The sequence below is a fragment of the Octopus sinensis genome, linkage group LG2 (genome assembly GCF_006345805.1).
Source record: "Octopus sinensis linkage group LG2, ASM634580v1, whole genome shotgun sequence".
In the NCBI taxonomy this organism is placed as follows: domain Eukaryota; kingdom Metazoa; phylum Mollusca; class Cephalopoda; order Octopoda; family Octopodidae; genus Octopus; species Octopus sinensis.
The window spans coordinates 86,450,732-86,467,438 of record NC_042998.1 but is presented as its reverse complement, the minus strand read 5'-3'; the positions used below and the strand labels follow the sequence as shown (position 1 = coordinate 86,467,438).

Sequence of the window (16,707 nt, the reverse complement as noted above, 5' to 3'; positions counted from 1 at the left end):
ATAAGATGTAGTGTGCAAGAGAGACGACTGCACTGTATGGTCATGTGGCGAGAATGGATGAGGATAGCTGTGTGAAAAAGTGTCACTACCCAGCAGTTGAGGGACCTGTGGAAGAGGTAGACCCAGGAAGACCTGGGATGAAGTGGTGAAGCACAACCTTCAAACATTAGGCCTCACCGAGGCAATGACTAGTGACTGAGACTTTTGGAAATATGCTGTGCTTGAGAAGACCCGGCAAGCTAAATGAGACCATAACCTCGTGGCCTATGCCAGGGGTGTAACCAGCCCACTTATGCATACCTTTCTTTCATTGGACACTAAACTCTGCTTACGAAGACCTGTTGAGGCAAGTAAAATCGAAATCAAATTCGATGACTGGCATCCGTGCTATCGAAGTGCTAAGAGCACCATCTGAGCGTGATCATTGCCAGAGCAGCTAACTAACTTCCGTGCCGGTGGTACATAAAAAGCACCATTCAAGCGTGATTGTAACCAGTGTCGCCTTACTGGCACATAAAAAAAAACATTTGAGCAAGGTCGTTGCCAGTGCCGCTGGACAGGCTCCTGTGCAGGTGGCATGTAAAAAAGCACCATTTGAGCGTGGCTGTTGCCAGTACCGCCTGACTGTCCCTCATGCGGGCGGCACATAAAAGCACCCACTACACTCTCAGAGTGGTTGGCATTAGGAAGGGCATCCAGCTGTAGAAACTCCGCAAGATCAAGATTGGAGCTTGGTACAGCCATCTGGTTCGCCAGTCCTCAGTCAAATTGTGCAACTCATGCTAGCATGAAAAGCGGACGTTAAATGATGATGATGATGTATATATATATATATATATATATATATATATATATTATATAAGAAGCACTCAACACATTTAGTACTGATTATCCAGAGGAATAGATCTATGTTTTTAACAATTATTATTTAGAAAGTTTCTATGATTATGCATTGAAATGATTTTTTTTATAGAAGGTCTTATGAAATAACTGGATTTTCTATTATTCTTGTTGAATTTGAAGTTTACCTTTGTAGAAGGGTTTCTACAGAAGAGAGTTGTTTTGTCATAGATTTTATAACATTCTAGTTAAATGGCAGATTTTCTAGATTATATTTCACTCCATGGTGCAGATTTTTGCTCTTTTAAAGAGTGTATAGTATATACTACTGCGTTTTTGAAGTAGTCATCTACAAGAGACTAGATTACATTTATCACAAACAGCAACAAAAAAAATACAGAGAAATAAATACAATTTGCTTCAATCCAGCAGCCAGAATCCATTGAATAAAAAGCTAAATGCTAAAAAGTGTTGACAAGAATAATTTCTGTAATTATATGAGACTACAGTGAAATCTATTTCCTGCAAACACATCAAGACAATGGAATAAAATACAGACAAAGAATAACTTACTTGAACAGTGATTTCATACTCAAAACTGGTTTTGCCCTCTTTCAGAAGTCCAGTATAGAATTTTGGTCTGAATATAGGGGCATTATCATTAATGCCCTCCACAAAAACATCTAAATCAACAGTCGCTTTTCGATTACCTCCATCAGTGGCTTCAACAAGTAAACTATAAAAAATTACTTTTTCATAATCCAACTTCTTTGAGACTGATATAGTACCATTTTTGCTGTCTATAGTGAAACTGTTTCAGAAGAGAAAATGAGAAGACATATACAAAACTAGAAAAAGCAAAAATAAGTGAAACCGAATTGATTAATTTTAAGAGGGAGAGATTTTGTCGATTATATTGACCCCCAGTACTTGACAGTGTTGTTTTATTTCCCACTGAAAGGATGGAAGACAAAGTTAGCCTTAGTGGTATTTGAACTTAGAATTTAAAGAGCTGGAAGAGATGCTGCTAAATATTTTGTCCAATAATAACTGTTTCTAATATAGGCACAAAGTTTGAAATTTAGGGGACAGAGTTAGTTGATTACATCGACCCCTGTACTTGATTGGTACTTCACATAAAGCTACATATCATCCAAAAGGGAGGAATTATCTGACCATATCCTTTTCCAATATTATAAGCTATTTTGACTTATACCAAACTGAGTGGCACCAAGGCCAATGGTTTGTAATGCCAACAGCTCCATGAAGAAATGTTGTTCACTCAAATGGATGGAACTCGTGGAAGAGGGAGACCCAGGAAGACATGGAATAAATTACTGATGGATGACTGCAGAACACTGAACCTTTTGGACAAGATGACAAAGGACTGAGATACCTGGTGCCTTGCTGTACTTAAGAAGACCCATCCTCCACAGCAGAAGTGTTAAGGCCACATCCCCTGGTGAAAAGGATTGGCCTGCAAGAGTCTTGTGCTAGTGCCACATAAAAAGCACTCATGCCAGTGCTACGTAAAAAGCACTTGTGCCAGTGGCATGTAATGCTCATGCCAGTGGCACATTAAAAGCACTGAGCACACACTGCTGCAAAGTGGTTGGCATTAGGAAGGGTATCCAGCCATAGAAACCAAGCTAAATCAAACTGGAGCCTACTACAGCTTCCCAGCTTGCCAGTCCTGGTCAAACTGTCTAGCCCATGACAGCATGCAAAACAAACATTAAAAGATGGTGGTGATAGTTGTGGTGGTGGTAGTGGTTGTGGTGGTAGCAGCAGTGATGATGATGATGATGCAATAGGAAATAATAATATTTGCTATCTCGAAATCGATCAATGGAAATTGCAGATGTGTTAACAGTGCCGGTGGCATGTAAGAGAACCTTCCGTTTCGCGACCGTTGCCAGCACCGCCCCGACTGGCCTCGTGCCGATGGCACGTAAAAAGCACCATCCGTTCCTGTCCGTTGCCAGCCTCGCCTGGCCCTCGTGCCAGTGGCACATAAAAAGCACCATCCGTTCATGGTCGTTGCCAGCCTCGCCTGGCCCTCGTGCCAGTGGCACATAAAAAGCACCATCCGTTCATGGCCGTTTGCCAGCTCTGTCTGGCACCTGTGCGAGTGGCACGTAAAAAGCACCCACTACACTCACGGAGTGGTTGGCGTTAGGAAGGGCATCCAGCCGTAGAAACACTGCCAGCTTTGACTGGGCCTGATGAAGCCTTCTGGCTTCACAGACCCCAGTAGAACCGTCCAACCCATGCTAGCATGGAAAACGGACGCTAAACGATGATGTTGAATGATGATGATTAGATAAGAGTTTAAAAAATTTTTAGAATATCTAAAACTTAAACAGAGACTCGGAGTATTAGATTAGGTAATTTATTTTATCCTAATCTGAATCAAAGAAAGTTTGTCATTCATTTAGATGATCTATGAAATTTGAACCAATTAACTTTTTACTATAATATTTATAATAACACACACATTATTCCATCATCAGTAATATTTAACAAGACAAAAGTTTTCCATGCATCTATAAGTATACGTCTGGCATTTTACTTTATAATGTTATCAACAAATTAAAATTTATGATATAAAGCAATGCTAGATGTAAGATACAAAGAAATGAACCAGCAGTTAGATACAATTTCAACTTTCATATACAAACAAAATCACAATCTGAATATTATTTACTTACCTATTGTCTCCAAATATTGCATATGTCACTTCTCCATCTTTGCCTGAATCTTCATCAGTAGCCTAAAATATAAATAAATATTTCCATAACTGAAAAAATTAGCTAAGATATTATACTACAAATTAATTAATGACTAATTTTAGGGTTAAAAACTAGAAGTTGAAGAGTAAGCCATAGTTCAGCAAATAAAGAATTGCACTTTTGAAACTATTTAGATACTAATCAGTTCTGATGTAACCCAGTTTGTGTGTTCTCTTTCTCTCAAAATGGAGCGTGAGATATTAGAGTCAGGTGAATTCAAATAAATTCAAAGCTGCAATGTTCTGCTTACTTACTACCCTACTTTATCATTAGCTAATAGAGAGTTAAAAACTAAAATTAGAAACAATCAAATTAAACATATTTTCAAATAAGGGCTTATATAATATAGCATCAGATCTTTAAAGATGAAAATCTCCCTGTTTTGTCTAATACAAATGCTGATGTACCAACCATAAAATCCAACTAAAACTTCTATACAACAACTGAATGAGGCCCTACTTGGTCACTAAATATATTAGAAAATGTAGCTAGATCTCTTTGCAATAAACAACCTACCATCTTGAAATAAAGGAAAGAAGTAGTCCTAAATACTGGTGACTAATTCTGAAAACAATCACAATATACTGCATATTATCAATCAATTGAGACAAAGAGACACATCAATCATTAAGACACGGGTGTGTAGGTTCTACCTGAGAGGTTCCTGCTGGCATGGAAAGGAAGGTGCAGGCTGCCGCTTTGCACATCGGGGACCCTGCCACAGAGACACGAGGCAGATGGACAAACCATCAACACAAGGAAAAGGGATGGACCACACACCACTTGCCCCAAAGCGGAGGTACGCAGATGTTGTGCGTGCCACAAACCACCAACATGATGTTGTCGAAAGGGCAGCTGCTGAGCAAAAATCTTTTTTGTGCATGGCACAAAAGATTGTACAGCAGCTGACCTGGCTTCATCAAACCCAAGCCTGCAGGTGGGACTACCCACTATATACCAGACCACCACAGCAAACAGACCCAGGATGGACACCGCCGGCAACAACGTACATCTCACCTCGATGCTCCTACTGAACATCAGAGGACTGCAAACACTCAGTAACAGGACAAAGATCCCGTTCCTGAGAGACTTTGTTGCATGCAATCAAGCCTTATGCATAGCACTCACGGAAACGCACCTGAAACCGGACATAGCAGATGCGGAGCTACACATACCACAGTATGCTGTACTACGGACCGACAGGAAAGAAAGGAGTCATGGAGGTGTTGCTATGTACATCCGTGAGGACCTCACACCCCAGGTCCTCTTGTCATACTCAAACTCGGTGTGTGACACACTAATTGTACATATTAGGCAACTTGATGTAGTTGTGTGTGCTACATATCGCCCTCCAGATGCCCCAAGCCATGTGGGCAAGTTTGAAGACTGCCTTATAAAAATAGAAGAAGTTCTAACCACATTAGAACAACACATAAGTGTACTTCTTATGGGAGACCTCAATCTGCCCAATGTCAGATGGCCCGAGGGCCTTTCTCTCCCAGGAATGACAAGATGTGAACGAGGACAGGCGAGGTCCCTCCTGAACCTCATAAACACCCTGTACATGGAGCAGGTAATACTCCAACCAACCAGGGCAGGTAACACACTGGATCTCTGCTTCACAAATGACATGGATCTCATCCATAATTTGAAAGTGACACCGACACTACTCTCGGATCACAACATGATAGAGCTGACCATGTACGGGCCAAAAGAGAGCACGGACATGCAGCCTACAAGAAACCCTCAGAATCTTTCCAGCTTGAACTACCATAAGGCAAACTGGAAACAAATTGAGAAAGAGATCCTCAAACAAAACTGGCCTAAATGTCTCTCCTCGCCAGACATCGACGTGAAACTTCAACAATTCATGTCTGTAATGCAAGCCATATGCTACAAATGTGTCCCAGAGAGAAAGCCACTGTACACAAGAACAAAATCCCCAGAGAGAGGAAAATTTTAATGAGACGGCGTACAAAATTTTCAAATCGCCTAAACAAACAGATTGAAAGCAGTGAAAAGTCCCGCCTAAAAATAAAACTGTTGGAAATCGAAAAATGTCTGCAACTCTCCCATGAAAAGAAAAAGCAGACAAAGAAGCCTGGGCTATAGACAACATAAAATCTAACCCCAGAGCTTTCTACAGGTATGCCAAAGAAACAGCTACGGTTCACTGTAGAATAGGGCCACTCCTCAAAAAGGATGGCACACTTACAGGAAAACCAATGAGGGTAAGTGAAATACTGAATGAGCAATTCAAGAGTGTCTTCACTCCACCCCTTGGGCATCTCCAAATCACCAATCCAACTGACTTTTTTACCACTGCAGATATAAAATCAGAGGCGGCGATGATAGATTACATCGATATAAAGGAAGACGATGTAATCAAGGCTATAGATGAAATGAAAACAGACTCAGCTACTGGCCCCGATGGATTCCGGCAATCCTCCTAAAAGCATGTAAGAGAGTCCTAGCAAGACCACTGCAGTTCCTCTTTCAGAGCTTCCTTGCAGCTGGCAAACTTCCAAGAAAACTGAAGGAAGGTAAAATATGCCCCATTCATAAAGGGGTAGCAGAGCGGAAGCCAAGAACTATAGACCTATCTCTCTGACCTCACACATCAGCAAGGTCATGGAACGAATAGTCAGAAGAAGCTGATCACCTTCCTTGAAGAGAATGACTTGCTGCCCGACACCCAACATGGTTTCCAACCAGGAGAAGCTGTTTAACTCAGCTCCTACAACACTATGACTGGGTGCTGAAACGGCTGCTCAACCACTCAAATGTGGAAGTGATATATCTCGACTTTGCAAAGGCCTTTGATAAAGTCGATCATGGAATGATATGTCACAAACTGCGTGATCTCAACATAGTTGGAAAACTGGGAGAATGGCTTCATGACTTTCTGAAAGATAGAAGACAGGTGGTAGTGGCCAATGGGGCCACTTCCATTAACACGCAAATAGTGAGCGGTGTTCCGCAGGGCACTGTTCTGGGACCACTACTGTTCATAATGGCCCTCTCAGACATGCCCTCAGCCACGCAGAGAGCCACGATCACAAGTTATGCAGATGATACAAAAGTTTCACAGGCAATACAGAACCCTGAGGACACTAAACACCTGCAATGTGAGCTAGACAAAATATACAAGTGGGCCGAAAAGAATAGCATGCAGTTCAATGCTGAAAAGTTTCAAGCTCTATACTATCAGCATGCAAAACTAAATGCAATACCCAATGAATACACTGGACCCGGAGGAATAGCAATCCAGAGGCACAATCAGTGCGTGACCTAGGTATTTACATGAGTGATGACGCGACCTTTCGTGTACATGTTGCTAATTGGCAATGAATGTAGACGACTGGCCGGATGGATCCTCAGAACATTTAGAACAAGAGAACAAGAAACCATGATGGTCCTCTGGAGGACACTTGTCCTAAAGCACTTTGACTACTGCTCTCAGTTATGGTCACCATCCAGTGTCAAGTTGATCACAGAGCTCGAGGCGATCCAACGTAGCTACACGAAGAAGATAGCCTCTATGCAGAATGTAAGCTACTGGGAAAGACTCAAGAGATTAAAACTATATTCCCTGGAGCATAGGCGGGAAAGATATGCCATAATATACATCTGGAAGATCCTGGAGGGACGTGTCCTGAACTTTGGCATCGAGAGTTACGCAAATGCCAGAACTGGGCGCCACTGCGTGGTGCCTAGGACTCCAACTTGCCATCAAGATGTAGGACAAGATTCTGTGATAGCCTGGGCTTCTGAGGCCCACAGCTCTTCAATATCCTCCGAAGAACCTGAGAGACCTGCATGGGGTGGATGCAGATGTCTTTAAAATGAAGCTGGATCTCTTCCTGTCAGGTGTCCCAGATGAACCAAATTCACGGCAGGAGGGGCAGATGAGGGCAGCTGCATCGAACTCTCTCATGCACCAAATGGCAGCTGCTAGAAAGCTTTCGTAAAGTGAAACCAAGTAGCAACACCAAATGGCGGTGCCCCAGCATGGCCACAGCTCATAAGCTGAAACTAGAATCAATCAATCAATCAATCATATAGCAAAGATTGTCAGTTTCAAACTTTTTATCATTAACAACACTAATAAATGAAATAAAAAATGTTGCTGAAATTGAATGGAAACTAGAGACTCGGAACAAAATGTTAACCTGTAGAAGTGTGGAAGAATAGCATACCAACTACACAGAATCCTGTTTCTTATGAAAATTTTAATATCATCAAATGTACTTGCTCAACCTATTTATCTTATAACAAAAACATTTGTATACCATCATATGCAAGAAAGAATAATGATACACATTTTATGTAGCTAGTTCTAAACTTGAGTTATACAGAAATTCATTAAAAACAAAATTTCACATTAAAAACAACATTGGTACTGGTATGGTTTGCTCCCCAGCCATATAGTTTTAGGTTCAGTCCCACTGGACAGTATCTTGGATAAGTGTTTTCTACTATAGTCCCAGGCTGACCAAAACCTTGTGAGTAAATTTTATAAATGGAAACAAAAAGAAGCCCATTGTATATATATATATAGTACCTTGAGAGAATGTTGTACCTAAGAAGCATCAGTTGTGGTGTGCAAGAGAGACGATTGCGCTGGTATGGTCATGTGGCGAGAATAGATGAAGATAGGTGTGTGAGAAGTGCCAATCCTAGCAGTTGAGGGAACCCATGGAAGAGGTAGACCCAGGAAACCTGGGACGAGGTGGTGAAGCACGACCTTCGGACGTTAGGTCTCACCATGGAAATGACTAGAGACCGAGACCTATGGAAGTATGCTGTGCGTGAGAAGACCCGGCAAGACTAGTGAAGCCATAACCCGTGGCCCCTACCTGGGATGTAGTCAGTCCACCTGTGCATACCTTCCTTCTTGTGACACTTGTGAAGACCTGTTGAGGCAAGTGAAAATCAAATCAAATCAAATCAAATCAAATCAAACCAAATCAAAATAGATGAACATCAATGGAACATGTATCCTTGTGGTACCAGTGCCGGTGGCACATAAGAAAACCATCCGAACGTGACCGTAGCCAGTACCGCATCGACTGGTCTCCGTGCTGAGGGCACGTAACAAACACCATCCGAGCGTGGCCGTTCGCCAGCCTCGTCTGGCACCTGTGTTGGTGACACATAAGAAAACACCATCCGAGCGTGGCCGTCTGCCAGCCTCGTCTGGCACCTGTGTTGGTGACACATAAGAAAACACCATCCGAGCGTGGCCGTCTGCCAGCCTCGTCTGGCACCTGTGTCGGTGGCACATAAAAAACACCATCCGAGCGTGGCCGTCTGCCAGCCTCGTCTGGCACCTGTGTCGGTGGCACATAAAAAACACCATCCGAGCGTGGCCGTCTACCAGCCTCGTCTGGCACCTGTGTCGGTGGCACATAAAATCACCCACTACACTCTCGGAGTGGTTGGCGTTAGGAAGGGCATCCAGCTGTAGAAACACAGCCAGATCTGACTGGCCTGGTGCAACCTTCGGGCTTGCCAGACCCCAGTTGAACCGTCCAACCCATGCTAGCATGGAAAGCGGACGTTAAACGATGATGATGATGATATATATATATATATATATATATATATATAATAATAAATATTAGGGAATAAATCCAAATTTACAAGGAAAAATCAGATTTAAGATTAAATCCAATTTAATAGTAAAATATTATATTATATCAAATTAGAGACAAAACCACTATTATGCAAATCAAACACAGAAAGACTTAAGCCAATAACATAAAATAATTTATATAAATTATTTTATGTATTGGCTTAAGTCTTTCTTTGTTTGATTTGCATAATAGTGGTTTTGTCTCTAATTTGATATAATATATATATATATATATATATATACAGAGAGAGAGAGAGAGAGAGAAAGTATATCTTGTGTGTACAGTTAGGTGTACTACTACAAATGTTGAGTTTAGAACTCCACAAGTCTGCTTCCAATATAGTGATTTGGTTACTGTTGTACTTAGTAGTATCACTACTAGTTATGATGTACAGAGCAAATGTAAGAGAAATTATGGTAAACAGAGTTTATATCATTTGTTCCCTATATACATTTCACTGTTGTGATTGTTGGGAACCTCTGCATTGCATGTGCCAAGTGCAATTGGATGCTGAACAGTAACAGATCACCAAGAAGATTTCATTGCATTATGTTACTGAAATCAAATCTCTGAAGTTGGACGCATGATGTCACTTCCTCTAATTTCCAGTACCTTGCTTCCAGTCCTGATGTCTCCTTCACTCCTCCACAGAATTAAAGAAAGGGAGGGAGCAAGTGAAAGAGAATGCATGTGAAAGAGTCTATAAATATTCTGGAATCAGGAACTTGCATCTTGACCCCCAGATAAAGAATCAAATATGAATCAAGTATGATACTTTCAACATTAAGAATAATTTATTTTTTTTGTCTCGTCTTATAGCCAAACCATTGAGACAGCATAAGTTCTCTGGATCCTGTGTTAAACAACCATGCTAGTACTACTGCAATTGAAAAGCATTTCTTTCCAAGACCATCTCATGGTACTGTGTAACTCATAGCTTCCCAAAGTGGGCAATATTGCCCACCAGCAGACGATTTCAACTTACAGGTGGGTGATTGGGCAAATTTCTAGAAAACAGTGGGTGATTTGAGATTTTGATGGAGGATGTGAACATTTTGTGGGTGACAAAGAATTTTTAGAAATCAAGTCAGCATTTAATTATTTCTAGGCAAGCGTAGAATATGGATGCACTTTTATCAATTTGACTACTCACGAGACATCCATTTGTATTAAAAAAAGCAGACTTGTTTATCGTTCGAATATTTTTGTCGCACAGTCATTGAGATGATTGTCATATGTGCTGAAAATAGCAGGGAAGTAGGCCTATGCCTTAAATTATGCTCCACCACAATTTTTCTCCTATTTTTTGCATAATCCTATGAATTCCCACATGTAGAATACAATTTCCCAAAAATTTTATGAAAACTCCAAAAAACAAAAAAACACTACGAGGGGTTATATACTGTGTGTAATTCTACAGTTTCATATCAAAATACAAGTGCTATTTTCAGGATGTTGACAAAATGTGTAGTCATACACAAAATTACAGCTTTGAAATCGTGTTTCTTGACTGGATGAAAATGATCAAACTTTAAACCTCTATAACTTTTTTTTGCAACTGAACACTTCTTTCAAAAAGTAAACACAAACACTCAACATGCTACTCCAGAAAACTAGTAAACAGGAGAATGATGGGTTGATTGCATCATACAACATTGCATTACTTGTTGTTAAATCTGGAAGTCTCACACAATTGGAGAAACATTACTTTGCCTGGTTATCAAAGAGATTTTGTCAACCATTATGGATGAAAAACCTGATAACATTATGATGAAGATTCCACTTAGTAATAACACAATTTCTCGACACATTGATGAAATGGCCAACAATGTCAAATATCAGCTCGTTAATATTCTCCAGCATTCTGAACTTTCTATACAAGTGGATGAGTCAACTGTTGTGGACAATCAATGTTTGATGATGGTATATGTCCAGTATTTCAGTGAAGACCTTCAACCTTGTGAGGAAATGCTGTTCACAGAGAAACTGCCATTTGATTCAAAAGGTGTAACTATTATTCACATTCTCAAGTTTTTCTTTTTTAATATAGTATCCCACTCAGTAATATTCTTGCCTGTCTGACAGAGTCCCTTCGATGGTAGGAAGATACAGAGGTTTTACATCTCTCTTCAAGCATGAAATTTCCCACAAGGTATTAACTGTTCTTTGCTTGGCACACCAGTAGCATTTAGTCGCAAAAAATATGAACAATAGATTTAATGATGCACTACAGTTAGTTATCAAGACTGTGAACAAATTGAAATCCAGTCCCTTGTCTGATTGAATTTTCCATCAACTCTGTCTAAGAAATGATGAGGAATGCACGAAACTCTTATACCATACCAAAGTGCAGTAGCTGTCAAAAGAAACTGTTTTAAGTTTTGTTGAACTGTTTCATATAATCATATCTTTCTTTCAAGATACTCTAATATCCACTTCATTGATGGTTGCAAGATGCAATTTATTTTTGTGATAGAGTCATGAAACTAAATGATTTGAATAAGTTATTGCAGGGAAACAGAAAAACTCTCGTTGATTGTAAATCATTTATCACTAACTTCATTTTGAAATTAGTGCTGTATTTCTACAACTTGATTCTTTGAAAGATGAATTGGTTGATGAGGATTTAACTACATATTGCAAATATTTACAGTCATTGCATTATGGCACGGTGGAGCAATTTCAAGATGTTATTGTGCTGAATATTCCAAGTTGGTATAGCAATCCATTTGGGGTTGATGCAGTTGATTGTGAGGATGATGATCAGGAGGAATTGATAGAATTATAAAATGAAAATGATGCCACAATGTGATATTGCCGTAATGGCAAAGAAGGTTTGTGGTAGCATCAAAGTATATTTAATTCCTACCCCAATCTGTGGAAATATCTGAAATTACTTTTGCTAGCCTCTCCTAACTCATACCTAGAACAGTCTGGTTTTAGCCATGTTGGAACTTTACTTGGATGTAACACAACAAGACGACTTGCAGCTAGAGTTGACAAGTTTAAAATCAAATGTATCTGCACTAGCTGCATCGCACCAGACACAAGGTCCTCATTAAAAAGTTGTATTCTTTTCCTTTATAATACAATCACTAATTATTTTTACATGGCAGTTCTGATCAATGGTTCATTCGAGGAAAATAAAAATCAGTGTAAAAGAAAGCACAAGTTTACTGAAGTTAATCTGTCTGCATAATATAGAGTTAACATTAGAATTTTATTCACACTAATGGCAAAACTAAACCTACAATAAGAGATTTGTAAACAAACGCATATTATTAACCGGGCATTAAGTCTATGATATAGTGTGTCAAATGATACAAGTGGGTGGGGGTCCCCTAGGGGATTTAGTGTTAAGAAGGATTGTGTCAGGGATTTTTTTTTAAACAGGTGAGCGATGGAGCATTTTTTGGCTGATAGGTGGGCGATATTGCGATTTGGCATGAAAAGTTTGGGAAGCACTGGTGTAACTTCATTTGTCAGCATCCAAAAATTAAACCAAATTGACCCCCAGTACATTCATTTGACAGTAGAGGTCTTCAAAATGTGAAGTAAGGTACAATGATACATGACCTACAATTTGTTAATCGATCTCACACAACTGAACCTCTCACCAAGGGCACAATAAAGAACTAAAACAAGTGGTAAATTCTGTGCTGTGGAAAACTCATCTAACTCATACAAATATGGATAAACCAGTGCGAAATTGTTGTGATGGTTACCTCAGAAACTAACTCTGTAACTACTGCTGGTTGTACATCTTAAGAAAGGACAGCAATTTAGAATTGATGATGATGATGATTATTATTATTATTATTATTATTATTATTATTATTATTATTATTATTATTGAGTGAGAGAGCAGTGCATGCCATCAAAGTGACACTGGGGTAAAATATACGAAGCCCAATATACCCATCATGACTACCCGTCTGATAAGGGTACACCAGGCACATGCATCACAACCATATGTGCGCAACATGGTGATCTCATATCAAGATAAACAGCATATGACCTTGCCGGTGGGGCTTATTATTATTATTATTATTCACCACCACTACCACCATCACCATCATCATCATCATTATTTAACATCTGCTTTCCATGCTGGCATGGGTTGTATGGTTTGACTGAGGACTAGCAAGCCAGTAGGCTGCACCAGGCTCCAATCTGATCTGGCAAGGTTTCTACAGCTGGATTCCCTTCCTAACACCAACCACTCCAAGAGTTTAGTGGGTGCTTTTTACATGCCACCAGCATAGGATCCAGTCAGGAGGCACTGGCATTGACTACATTCAGGCGGTGTTCTCGTGCCACCAGCACAGGAACCAGTCAGAGGGCACTGGCATCGACTGCATTTGTATGATGCTTTTACATGCCACTAGCACAGGGAGCCAGTCAGGCAGCACTGGCATTATCCCACGCTTGAATGGTGCTTATTACGTACCACCAGCATAGATGCCAGTCAGGCAGCACTGGCATCAGCCATGACTACAATTTTAATTTCACTTGACTCAATAGGTCTTCTAAAGCACAGCATATTACCTGATGATTCAAGAGTACTTTTCGATTGGCTGGTTATGCAACACTGGTATCAGCCACAGCTGCGATCTCACTTTATTTGCCAGGTCTTCTCAATCACAGCACATCTCCAAAGGTCTCAGTCTCTTATCATTGCCTTTGTGAAGCCCAATGTTCAAAGGTTGTGCTTCACCACCTCATCCCATGTCTTCCTAGGTCTACCTCTTCCATGGGTTCCTTCAGCTGTCAGTGTGACACTTCTTAACACAGGTCTCTTCATCCATATGCAGCACATGACCATACCAGCACAGTCATCTTTCTTGCACACCACATCTGCTGCTTCTTATGTCCAACACTTCTCTCAAGGAACTTACACTCTGTCGTGTATGCACACTGATATTACGCATCCAACGGATCATACTAGTTTCATTCCTTTCAAGCCTATGCATATCCTCAGTAGTCATGGTCCATGCTTCACTGCAGTAGCATGACTGTTCGCATATATGATATACATCATAGTCTAACTGTCACTCTGAGTGAGAGGTCCTTTGTTACCAGCAGGTGTAGGAGCTCTCTGAACTTTACCCAGACTATTCTTATTCTAGCGGCAACACTCTCAGAGCATCCACTTCCACTAAAGACTTGGTCACCTAGGTAGCAGAAGCTATCAGCTACTTCTAGTTTCTTCCACTGGCATGTGATGGAATCTGTTTTCTGTACATTTTCAGTGTTTATTTTCTCTGTGCATCAGCCACATACAAAACCTCTCTTTCCAGTTAATCTTCCTCTGATATTGCAGCAACTCTTATGTATCCATAGCTTACACTGAGTAATCTTATGTTTCTACTTATGCATTTTCTACAGATCAAATAGAGCCATCTACCTGAAGGGGTTTGTGATTTGTCCACCTTCCAACTTATTAGGACTTCGGTTTTTGCTAGTTTGACTCTAAGGCCCTTTGATTCTAGACCTTGTTTCCACACCTGAAACTACATCTCTAGTTCTGGTAGTAACTCAGCTATTAGAGCAAGATCATCAGCATAGAGGAGCTCCCAGGAGACAGCCTGTCTCAAATTCCTGTTATTGCCTGGAGAACTATGATGACTAAGAGGGGGCTGAGGACTGATCCTTGGTGAACCCCTACATCTATGCAGAATTCTTCACAATACTCGTTGCCAACTTTCACCTTACTGACAGCATCCCTGTACAGGGCTTGTACAGCTCTTACCAACCACTCGTCTATCCTTAGTTTCTGCATTGACCACTGGATAAGGGATCAAAGGAGCCTGTCAAAGGCTTTCTCCAAGTCAACAAAAGTCAAGTACAGAGGTTTATTTTTGGCTACATATTTCTCCTACAGTTGCCTTACCAGAAATATAGCATCAGTGGTGCTTCTTCCTGGCACAAAACCAAACAGCATCTCATCTACGCTAACTCTCTCCCTAATTAGTTCGGCTATGACCCTTTCCATAACCGTCATCACCTGATACAGCAATTTAATACTCCAGTAGTTATTTCTATCTAAAGCATAATTATATATTCAAATCCCACCATGGGAAAAATTAAACACAACTTTTTTATACAACAGAAAATGCAGATCTGATCACATTAATACAAAAGAGCCTAAATTGGCCTCATGAATAATTGTGGTTGAAAAATAAAGTGAATTTAATAAGATTATACATTTTTTATTTAGATGTATATTTTTATATGTACACGATGTTCTGATTAGGCTGCTTTCTGCTCATAATCATTTATCGTACCACTTGATATATGCATGATACCATGCTAGATTTGATTCAAAGCCATTTTTCCTAAGCTCAGGATAGTAAAGTCCTTATCCATAGGCTATTGCTGCATGTACAGTGGTCAGTATGTACATATCCGAGAAAATGTACCTGAGATGATCAGTGATCAAACAATTAAAAACATGGTAGAGATATAAAGACTGTATATATGCATTTTAAAGATGATGTTAATAGTCTATAAAATTATTGAATTATTAACAATTTGTCTTAAATATTTAAAGGGAAATTATTTCATACTTACAGTTATGGTGATCAGATTACCAACAGTTTCTTCTTCAGAGACATTTACTTGATATTTTGGCTGAGAAAATTGGGGAAGAAATTCATCCACAGGCAATATTTCCAGAGTAACATTAGCTTCACTGGATTTAGATGAAGCTTTATCTTCAGCAACAATCTGGAAAATTCACAAATAAATATCTTTTATCTTTTACTTGTTTCAATCATTGGACAGTGACCATACTGGGGCACTGCCTTCAAGGGTGGTCTGATTAAAAAAAATTGACTACATTACTTATTTTTTAAAAATCTGGTACTTATTCTATTATAGGGATATAAACAAACCAATACCAGTTGTCAAGCAGTGAGGAAGAACAAACACACACACACACATACAATGGGCTTCCACACAGTTTCCAGTGACCAAATTTACTCACACTGCATTGGTCGGCCTGGGGCTATAATAGAAGACATTTGTCCCAGGTGTTGTGCAGTGGAATTGAACCTGAGACCATGTGGTTGGAAAGTGAGTTTCTTAACCACAACAATAACAAAGTATGTAATTCATTTTCGAAAAAATGTTAATCTCTTATCATTGTTGTCGTCATCATTGTTGCTATCAACATCCTCATTATTATCATTGTTGCTATGTTCAGCTTTGACTTCAAAAACTTCTCCTCTTCCTTCATTATCATTATAATATTGAGAAATGTAAAGCCTGAAGTAAAATCCTATTAGTTGACTTCATCATAACTCAAGAGGTTCAAAATAATAGGCCACTGAACAAGGACATCACAAAGTATTCCATGTGCCCTTTTTATCTCTATATTTTGATAATAATTAAATTTTAATTGCTTTAAATACTGGCTGGATAGATAAAACAAT

At 39.8% G+C, this 16,707-nt stretch overlaps 1 protein-coding gene across 1 annotated transcript in view; it reads right to left on the bottom strand.

Annotated features, from left to right (window-relative positions):
* LOC115225134 (protocadherin Fat 4) overlaps positions 1 to 16,707 on the bottom strand; it is a 549,120-nt gene that overhangs the window by 96,554 nt on the left and 435,859 nt on the right. The window contains exons 24-26 of the mRNA XM_036500736.1: positions 15,845 to 16,000; positions 3,552 to 3,613; positions 1,414 to 1,651 (exon numbers count right to left, since the gene is read on the bottom strand). Coding sequence (XP_036356629.1) covers positions 1,414 to 1,651; positions 3,552 to 3,613; positions 15,845 to 16,000 — 456 coding nt within the window. The remainder of the gene's footprint in view (positions 1 to 1,413; positions 1,652 to 3,551; positions 3,614 to 15,844; positions 16,001 to 16,707) is intronic.